Below are 10,639 nucleotides of genomic sequence, written 5' to 3' on the forward strand. Positions count from 1 at the left end.
GGGCCAGGCTGACCGAACCATTCCCAGCGCGGGGGGAGCGCGGAGCGAACCAACAACGTCAGCCATAACCACGCCCCCTCACCGCTGATTGGCCAGCGCGAAATCTCGCGGGCGCGGATTGGCTGAGGAAACATCGCGAGATTTCAGCCCCTGCTGCCTGCGCGGGCGAACCCGCGCTCCGCCTCTTCCGGTCCAGCAGCGGAGACGGCGGCGAGGTGGGGACGGGAGCGGAGCCGGGAAAGGGGGGAAAAACGGGGAAAAACGGGGAAAAAACGGGAAAATAAATAACGCGGGGATCCCCTGGTGTCCCCGCAGATGCCCGGTGTGACGGTGAAGGACGTGAACCAGCAGGAGTTCGTGAGGGCGCTCGCGGCCTTCCTCAAGAAGTGAGGGGGGAACCGGGCCGGGCGGAACCGGGGCGGGACCGGGGCGGTACCGGGAGGGGGTTCAGGGTGCGGCGGTACCGGGGTGCTGTGGGTGAGGGGAGCGTGGTCTCGGTGCGGTCCGCGGTGCCGGTTCCATTTCCGGTGCTGGTCCCACTTCCGGTCGCGGTTCCATTTCCGGTTCCGGTGCCGTTCCCGGTTCCGGTGTCGGTCCCGGTGCCATTCCCGGTTCCGCTCCCGCTCAGGTCCGGCAAGCTGAAGGTTCCCGAATGGGCGGACACGGTGAAGTTGGCCAAGCACAAGGAGCTGGCGCCCTATGACGAGAATTGGTTCTACACGCGCGCAGGTGAGAGACCGGAACCGGAAATGGGGGCTGGAGCCACTTCCGGATCCGGTTCGGCCCTGTTCCCTCCCCAGACTGGTCCCAGTTCCCTCCCCAGACTGGTCCCAGTTCACCCCAGACTGGTCCCAGTTCATTCCCCAGACTGGTCCCAGTTCCTTCCCCAGACTGGTCCCAGTTATCCCCAGACTGGTCCCAGTTCCCTCCCCAGACTGGTCCCAGTTCCCTCCCCAGACTGGTCCCAGTTCCCTCCCCAGACTGGTCCCAGTTAACCCAGACTGGTCCCAGTTACCTCCCCAGACTGGTCCCAGTTACCCCAGACTGGTCCCAGTTCACTCCAGACTGGTCCCAGTTCCCTCCCCAGACTGGTCCCAGTTCACTCCAGACTGGTCCCAGTTCCTTCCCCAGACTGGTCCCAGTTGCCCCAGACTGGTCCCAGTTCCCCCCAAACTGGTCCCAGTTCCTCCTGGGTTTGTCCCAGGTTTCTCCCAGTTACTCCCAGTTTATCCTGGGCTCATCCCAGTCCATCCCAGTATATCCCAGTTAATCCCAGTGCATCCCAGTCCATCCCAGTCCATCCCAGTATATGCCAGTCAATCCGAGTTCAATCCCAGTCCATCCCAGTTCAATCCCAGTGACTCCCAGTCCATCCCAGTTCAATCCCAGTTACTCCCAGTCAATCCCAGTGACTCCCAGTATATCCCAGTTCAATCCCAGTGACTCCCAGTCAATCCCAGGTTAGTCCCAGTGACTCCCAGGTTACTTCCAGTCAATCCCAGTCAATCCCAGTTACTCTGAGGTTACTCCCAGTCAATCCCAGTGACTCCCAGTTACTCACAGTACATCCCAGGTTAGTCCCAGTCAATCCCAGTTCAATCCCAGTTCATTACAGTTAATCCCAGGTTAATGTAGGTTGCTCCCCGTCAGTCCCAGTGACTCCCAGTTCAATCCCAGTGACTCCCAGTTCAATCCCAGTTCAATCCCAGTGACTCCCAGTCCATCCCAGTTCAATCCCAGTGACTCCCAGTCCATCCCAGTTCAATCCCAGTGACTCCCAGTCCATCCCAGTTCAATCCCAGTGACTCCCAGTCCATCCCAGTTCAATCCCAGTGACTCCCAGTCCATCCCAGTCAATCCCAGTTCAATCCCAGTTCATTATGGTCAATCCCAGTGACTCTGAGGTTACTCCCAGTGACTCCCAGTCAATCCCAGTCAATCCCAGTTCAATCCCAGTTCATTACAGTCAATCCCAGGTTAATGTAGGTTACTCCCAGTCAATCCCAGGTTAGTCCCAGTGACTCCCAGGTTACTTCCAGTCAATCCCAGTCAATCCCAGTCCACCATAGATCAATTCCAGTGACTCCCAGTTCAACATAGGTTAATCCCAGTGACTCCCAGTCCATCCCAGTCCATCCCAGTGACTCCCAGTCCATCCCAGTAAATCCCAGTATGTCCCAGCCTCCACAGCCCGGCACCTGTACCTGCGGGGCGGGGCCGGCGTGGGCTCCATGACCAAGGTGTCAATCCCAGTTCAGTCCCAGTTCAGTCCCAGTCACTCCCAGTTTAACCACAGTCACTCCCAGTGACTCCCAGGTTAACGTAGGTTAATCCCAGTGGCTCCCAGTGACTCCCAGTACATCCCAGTCAATGCCAGTCCATCCCAGTTCAATCCCAGTCAATCCCAGGTCAGTCCCAGTGACTCCCAGGTTACTCCCAGTCATTCCCAGTAAATCCCAGTTCAGTCCCAGTTCATTACAGTCAATCCCAGTCACTCTGAGGTTACTCCCAGTCAATCCCAGTGACTCCCAGTCCATCCCAGTTCACTCCCAGTTACTCCCAGTCAATCCCAGTCCATCATAGATCACTCCCAGTTCAATCCCAGTTACTCCCAGTCCCTCCCACTCAATCCCAGTGACTCCCAGGTTACTCCCAGTCCATCCCAGTGACTCCCAGTCCATCCCAGTTCAATTCCAGTGACTCCCACGCAATCCCAGTTCAATCCCAGTTCATTATGGTTAATCCCAGTGACTCTGGGGTTACTCCCAGTCCATCCCAGTGACTCCCAGTCAATCCCAGTTCAATCCCAGTGACTCCCAGTCAATCCCAGGTTACTCCCAGTCAATCCCAGTCAATCATAGATCGATCCCAGTCACTTCCACTCAATCCCAGTGACTCCCAGGTTACTGTAGATTATTCCCAGTATATCCCAGTGACTCCCAGTTTAATGTAGATTATTCCCAGTATATCCCAGTGACTCCCAGTTCCCCTCAGCCTCCACAGCCCGGCACCTGTACCTGCGGGGCGGGGCCGGCGTGGGCTCCATGGCCAAGGTGTCAATCCCAGTTCAATCCCAGTCAAACCCAGTTTAATGTAGGTTACTCCCAGTCACTCCCAGTTTAACGTAGGTTACTCCCAGTCAATCCCAGTCCATCCCAGTAAATCCCAGTTTGTTCCAGCCTCCACAGCCCGGCACCTGTACCTGCGGGGCGGGGCCGGCGTGGGCTCCATGACCAAGGTGTCAATCCCAGTTCAGTCCCAGTTCAGTCCCAGTTCAATCCCAGTGACTCCCAGTCAATCCCAGTTACTCCCAGTGCATCCCAGTTCAATCCCAGTGACTCCCAGTGCATCCCAGTTCAATCCCAGTGACTCCCAGTCCATCCCAGTAAATCCCAGTCCATCCCAGGTTACTCCTAGTCAATCCCAGTCACTCCCACTCAATCCCAGTGACTCCCAGTGTATCTCAGGTTATTCCCAGTCCATCCCAGTTCCATCCCAGTGACTCCCAGTCAATCCCAGTTCAATCCCAGTCAATCCCAGGTTAGTCTCAGTGACTCCCAGGTTACTCCCAGTCAATCCCAGTTCAATCATAGATCGATCCCAGTTAATCCCAGTTCAATCCCAGTTCATTACAGTTAGTCCCAGTCAATCCCAGATTAACTAAAGTTAATCCCAGTGACTCCCAGTCCATCCCAGTTCAATCCCAGTTAATCCCAGTCAATCCCAGGTTACTCCCAGTCAATCCCAGTCAATCCCAGTCAACCATAGATCGATCCCAGTCACTCCCACTCAATCCCAGTCACTCTGAGGTTACTCCCAGTCCATCCCAGTTACTCCCAGTACATCCCAGGTTAGTCCCAGTGACTCCCAGGTTACTCCCAGTCAATCCCAGTCAATCCCAGTCCACCATAGATCAATCCCAGTGACTCCCAGTTTAACATAGGTTAATCCCAGTGACTCCCAGCTCCATCCCAGTGACTCCCAGTGCATCCCAGTCAATCATAGATCAATCCCAGTTCAATCCCAGTCACTCCCAGGTTACTGTAGATCATTCCCAGTATATCCCAGTGACTCCCAGTTCCCCTCAGCCTCCACAGCCCGGCACCTGTACCTGCGGGGCGGGGCCGGCGTGGGCTCCATGACCAAGGTGTCAATCCCAGTTCAGTCCCAGTTCAATCCCAGTTCAGTCCCAGTCACTCCCAGTTTAACCACAGTCAATCCCAGTTCAATCCCAGTTCAATCCCAGTTCATTACGGTCAATGCCAGGTTAATGTAGGTTAATCCCAGTGACTCCCAGTCCATCCCAGTTCAATCCCAGTTACTCCCAGTCCATCCCAGTTCAATCCCAGTTACTCCCAGTCCACCCCAGTTCACTCCCAGTGACTCCCAGTCAATCCCAGGTTACTCCCAGTCAATCATAGATCAATCCCAGTCAATCCCAGTTCAATCCCAGTGACTCCCACTCAATCCCAGTGACTCCCAGTCCATCCCAGTTCAATCCCAGTCCATCCCAGTGACTCCCAGGTTAACGTAGGTTCATCCCAGTGACTCCCAGTCCATCCCAGTTCAATCCCAGTGACTCCCAGTCCATCCCAGTTCAATCCCAGCTCATTACAATTAATCGCAGTGACTCGTGGGTTAATCCCAGTCCATCCCACTCAATCCCAGTGACTCCCAGTTTAATGTAGATCATTCCCAGTCAATCCCAGTATATCCCAGTGACTCCCAGTTCCCCTCAGCCTCCACAGCCCGGCACCTGTACCTGCGGGGCGGGGCCGGCGTGGGCTCCATGGCCAAGGTGTCAATCCCAGTTCAGTCCCAGTTCAATCCCAGTTCAATCCCAGTTCAGTCCCAGTTCAATCCCAGTTCATTACTGTCAATGCCAGGTTAACGTAGGTTCATCCCAGTGACTCCCAGTCCATCCCAGTCCATCCCAGTTCAATCCCAGTTACTCCCAGTTGATCCCAGGTCAGTCCCAGTGACTCCCAGGTTACTCCCAGTCAATCCCAGTTCAATCCCAGTCAATCATAGACCAATCCCAGTTCAATCCCAGTTCATTACGGTCAATCCTAGGTTAATGTAGGTTATTCCCAGTGACTCCCAGTACATCCCAGTTCAATCCCAGTTACTCCCACTCAATCCCAGTTCAGTTCCAGTGACTCCCAGGTTACTCCCAGTCAATCCCAGTCAATCATAGATCAATCCCAGTCGATCCCAGTCCATCCCAGTTCAATATCAGTTCAATCCCAGTGACTCCCAGGTTACTTCCAGTCAATCCCAGTCAATCCCAGTCCACCATAGATCAATCCCAGTCACTCCCAGTTTAATGTAGGTTACTCCCAGTCAATCCCAGTATATCCCAGTGACTCCCAGTTCCCCTCAGCCTCCACAGCCCGGCACCTGTACCTGCGGGGCGGGGCCGGCGTGGGCTCCATGGCCAAGGTGTCAATCCCAGTTACTCCCAGTCAATCCCAGTCACTCCCAGGTTACTGTAGATTATTCCCAGTATATCCCAGTAAATCCCAGTTCTCCTCAGCCTCCACAGCCCGGCACCTGTACCTGCGGGGCGGGGCCGGCGTGGGCTCCATGACCAAGGTGTCAATCCCAGTTCAGTCCCAGTCAATCCCAGTGACTCCCAGGTTACTGTAGATTATTCCCAGTCCATCCCAGTAAATCCCAGTTTGTTCCAGCCTCCACAGCCCGGCACCTGTACCTGCGGGGCGGGGCCGGCGTGGGCTCCATGACCAAGGTGTCAATCCCAGTTCAGTCCCAGTTCAGTCCCAGTTCAATCCCAGTGACTCCCAGTCAATCCCAGTTACTCCCAGTGCATCCCAGTTCAATCCCAGTGACTCCCAGTGCATCCCAGTTCAATCCCAGTGACTCCCAGTCCATCCCAGTAAATCCCAGTCCATCCCAGGTTACTCCTAGTCAATCCCAGTCACTCCCACTCAATCCCAGTGACTCCCAGTGTATCTCAGGTTATTCCCAGTCCATCCCAGTTCCATCCCAGTGACTCCCAGTCAATCCCAGTTCAATCCCAGTCAATCCCAGGTTAGTCTCAGTGACTCCCAGGTTACTCCCAGTCAATCCCAGTTCAATCATAGATCGATCCCAGTTAATCCCAGTTCAATCCCAGTTCATTACAGTTAGTCCCAGTCAATCCCAGATTAACTAAAGTTAATCCCAGTGACTCCCAGTCCATCCCAGTTCAATCCCAGTTAATCCCAGTCAATCCCAGGTTACTCCCAGTCAATCCCAGTCAATCCCAGTCAACCATAGATCGATCCCAGTCACTCCCACTCAATCCCAGTCACTCTGAGGTTACTCCCAGTCCATCCCAGTTACTCCCAGTACATCCCAGGTTAGTCCCAGTGACTCCCAGGTTACTCCCAGTCAATCCCAGTCAATCCCAGTCCACCATAGATCAATCCCAGTGACTCCCAGTTTAACATAGGTTAATCCCAGTGACTCCCAGCTCCATCCCAGTGACTCCCAGTGCATCCCAGTCAATCATAGATCAATCCCAGTTCAATCCCAGTCACTCCCAGGTTACTGTAGATCATTCCCAGTATATCCCAGTGACTCCCAGTTCCCCTCAGCCTCCACAGCCCGGCACCTGTACCTGCGGGGCGGGGCCGGCGTGGGCTCCATGACCAAGGTGTCAATCCCAGTTCAGTCCCAGTTCAATCCCAGTTCAGTCCCAGTCACTCCCAGTTTAACCACAGTCAATCCCAGTTCAATCCCAGTTCAATCCCAGTTCATTACGGTCAATGCCAGGTTAATGTAGGTTAATCCCAGTGACTCCCAGTCCATCCCAGTTCAATCCCAGTTACTCCCAGTCCATCCCAGTTCAATCCCAGTTACTCCCAGTCAATCCCAGTTCAATCCCAGTGACTCCCAGTCAATCCCAGGTTACTCCCAGTCAATCCCAGTCAACCATAGATCAATCCCAGTCAATCCCAGTTCAATCCTAGTTCATTACAGTCAATCCCAGTGACTCCCAGTCAATCCCAGTGACTCCCAGTCCATCCCAGTTCAATCCCAGTCCATCCCAGTGACTCCCAGGTTAACGTAGGTTCATCCCAGTGACTCCCAGTCCATCCCAGTTCAATCCCAGTGACTCCCAGTCCATCCCAGTTCAATCCCAGCTCATTACAATTAATCGCAGTGACTCGTGGGTTAATCCCAGTCCATCCCACTCAATCCCAGTGACTCCCAGTTTAATGTAGATCATTCCCAGTCAATCCCAGTATATCCCAGTGACTCCCAGTTCCCCTCAGCCTCCACAGCCCGGCACCTGTACCTGCGGGGCGGGGCCGGCGTGGGCTCCATGGCCAAGGTGTCAATCCCAGTTCAGTCCCAGTTCAATCCCAGTTCAATCCCAGTTCAGTCCCAGTTCAATCCCAGTTCATTACTGTCAATGCCAGGTTAACGTAGGTTCATCCCAGTGACTCCCAGTCCATCCCAGTCCATCCCAGTTCAATCCCAGTTACTCCCAGTTGATCCCAGGTCAGTCCCAGTGACTCCCAGGTTACTCCCAGTCAATCCCAGTTCAATCCCAGTCAATCATAGACCAATCCCAGTTCAATCCCAGTTCATTACGGTCAATCCTAGGTTAATGTAGGTTATTCCCAGTGACTCCCAGTACATCCCAGTTCAATCCCAGTTACTCCCACTCAATCCCAGTTCAGTTCCAGTGACTCCCAGGTTACTCCCAGTCAATCCCAGTCAATCATAGATCAATCCCAGTCGATCCCAGTCCATCCCAGTTCAATATCAGTTCAATCCCAGTGACTCCCAGGTTACTTCCAGTCAATCCCAGTCAATCCCAGTCCACCATAGATCAATCCCAGTCACTCCCAGTTTAATGTAGGTTACTCCCAGTCAATCCCAGTATATCCCAGTGACTCCCAGTTCCCCTCAGCCTCCACAGCCCGGCACCTGTACCTGCGGGGCGGGGCCGGCGTGGGCTCCATGGCCAAGGTGTCAATCCCAGTTACTCCCAGTCAATCCCAGTCACTCCCAGGTTACTGTAGATTATTCCCAGTATATCCCAGTAAATCCCAGTTCTCCTCAGCCTCCACAGCCCGGCACCTGTACCTGCGGGGCGGGGCCGGCGTGGGCTCCATGACCAAGGTGTCAATCCCAGTTCAGTCCCAGTCAATCCCAGTGACTCCCAGGTTACTGTAGATTATTCCCAGTCCATCCCAGTAAATCCCAGTTTGTTCCAGCCTCCACAGCCCGGCACCTGTACCTGCGGGGCGGGGCCGGCGTGGGCTCCATGACCAAGGTGTACGGGGGCCGGCAGCGCCGCGGGGTCCGGCCCAGCCACTTCAGCCGCGGCTCGGGGGCGGTGGCGCGGCGCGTGCTGCAGGCGCTCGAGGCGCTCAAGGTGGTGGAGAAGGACCAGGATGGGTGAGTCCGAGAAAGTTCTGGAATTTTGGGGGGATTTGGAGGAAATATTGGGGATTTTATGGTGAAAAATTGACAATTTTTGGGGTTTTTCGGTGAAAAATTGGGGAAAAAATTGTGGATATTGGGGGATTTGGGGTAAAAAAATGGGGATTTTCAGGAGGAAAATTGGGAGTTTAGTGGGAAATATTTGGGGTTTTGAGAGAAAAAAATGGGGATTTTGGGGCGAAAAATTAAAAATTTTCAGGTTTTGGGGTAAACATTGAAAGATTAGGGGGAAATATTTGAGGTTTGGGGTGAAAAAATTGGGGATTTTGCGGTGAAAAATTGAGAATTTTTAAAGGGGTTTTGGTGAAAATTTGAGAGTTTGGGGTGAAAAATTGGGGATTTTGGAGTTTACAGTGAAAAATCGGGGATTTTGGGGAAAAAAATTGAGATTTTGGGGGATTTTGGGTGGGAAATTGGGCATTTGGGGTTTGGACTGTTTGAAATTTTTGGTTTTTAGTTACATATTTTTAAAATAAGTTATTATATTTCACTGTTTATTTGTTCTTTTAAAAGTCCATTTTATTTATTTAATTACTAATTTTAAAATTAATTTTTAAAATTCATTATATTTTTCCCAGTGTTAATCCCATTTTCACCACTTTTAATCCCATTTTCACCGTTTTTAATCCCATTTTTACCATTTTTCAATCCCATTTTAATCATGTTCAATCCAATTTTTTACCACTTTCAATCCCATTTTTAACATTTTTAATCCAAATTTTTACCGTTTTTTCCCTTTTTAGTGGCAGAAAATTGACCCCCCAAGGGCAGCGTGACCTGGATCGAATTGCTGGCCAGGTAAATTTTAAAAAATATTTAAATTTCCAAAATTTTCCCTCAAAATTTGGGAATTTTAATTTTTAATTTATTTTTAACTAATTAATTTTTAATTTTTTTTTTTTTCCGCCTCTCCAGGTCGCTGCCGCCAGCAAGAAACACTGAGAAAACAAAATAAATAATTTTAAGTTTAAATCAAGTGTGGTTTTTTTGAGGAAAAAAATATTTAAAATTAAAAAATAATTGTGCTGGAAGGGTGGGAAGTATTTTCACCTCAGAAAACAAATTTTTTCCCCTCATAACCCCAGAGCTTTTCCCCTGGAAATCTGAATTTTACCTCACTGACTCAGAACACGGCCTGAGGAAAAAATTTAGTTTTTCATCAGAAAAAAAAATTAAAATTTAGAGGTTTGCCATGGGAGATTATATTTTTCTATAAAAGCCGCGTTCTGGCCCCAAAATCGCTGATTTTTACCTCAGAAATTGAAATTTTCCCCTCACAAAAAATCTTTTTTTTTCTCCTCTCGCCGCTCCCCTCTGGGACTGCGGGTGGGGGCGTGGCCAAGGGCCAGCGGCGCGCTCTGATTGGTTGAAATGCCGTGAGGGGGCGTGGCCGCAAAAAGAGCGGGAAGAGCGCTTGAGGGGGGCCGCCATTTTGTAAATTTGTCGGGCTCTGATTGGTCGAGATGCCTCGAGGGGGCGTGGCCGCTAAAAAGGGCGGGAAGAACTTTGAGGGGGGCCGCCATTTTGTGAGCGTCGCACTCTGATTGGTCGAGACGCCTCTAGGGGGCGTGGCCACAAAAAAGGGCGGGAAGAGCTCTGCATGGGGGCCGCCATTTTGTAAGCGTCGCGTTCTGATTGGTGGAAAGGCCGTGAGGGGCGTGGCCACAAAAAAGGGCGGGAAGAGCTTCGAATGGGGGCCGCCATTTTGTGAGTGTCGTGCTCTGATTGGTCGAGACGCCACAAAGGGGCGTGGCAGTTAAAAAGGGCGGGAAGGGCGCTTGAGGGGGCCGCCATTTTGTAAATTTGTCATGCTCTGATTGGTCGAGACGCCTCGAGGGGGCGTGGCCTCAAAAAGAGCGGGAAGCTCCCTGAGGGAGAAGCCGGCGCCGCCATTTTGTCCGCGGTGCCTGAGGGGGGACAAAAAACGGCGACAAAAAAAGCGGCGACAAAAAAAAGGGGACAAAATGGGTGAGTCCCCGCTGCTGCAACCTCCACACGCCGCTGGGGATCGCTGTCCCCACGCCCTGCGTCTCCTCAGAGCCGTTTGTGGTGTTTCCCTGCAGCCTCAGCCATTTCCTGAATCTGTCACAATTTCCCAAAATTGTCACCACTCCCAGATTTGTCACCACTCCCAGATTTGTCACCACTCCCAGATTTGTCCCCACTCCCAGCCCCGGGG

The 10,639-nt window shown here is 52.4% G+C and overlaps 1 protein-coding gene and 1 long non-coding RNA gene across 2 annotated transcripts; both read left to right on the forward strand.

The window, feature by feature from the left end:
* The first annotated feature begins 128 nt into the window (after window positions 1-128).
* RPS19 (ribosomal protein S19) lies at window positions 129-9,432 on the forward strand. Its single transcript, XM_033084416.1, has 6 exons — window positions 129-215; window positions 316-386; window positions 629-729; window positions 8,232-8,415; window positions 9,204-9,258; window positions 9,376-9,432. The coding sequence occupies exons 2-6, from the start codon at window positions 316-318 to the stop codon at window positions 9,400-9,402; spliced, it is 438 nt and encodes a 145-aa protein (XP_032940307.1). The 5' UTR covers window positions 129-215; the 3' UTR covers window positions 9,403-9,432.
* LOC117010158 lies at window positions 1,432-5,275 on the forward strand. The gene is made up of 3 exons (XR_004420578.1): window positions 1,432-1,460; window positions 2,019-2,028; window positions 4,887-5,275. It is a non-coding gene; the product is annotated as an uncharacterized LOC117010158 (long non-coding RNA).
* Window positions 9,433-10,639: the final 1,207 nt, after the last annotated feature.

The sequence above is a fragment of the Catharus ustulatus genome, chromosome 39, assembly GCF_009819885.2.
Source record: "Catharus ustulatus isolate bCatUst1 chromosome 39, bCatUst1.pri.v2, whole genome shotgun sequence".
In the NCBI taxonomy this organism is placed as follows: Eukaryota; Metazoa; Chordata; class Aves; order Passeriformes; family Turdidae; genus Catharus; species Catharus ustulatus.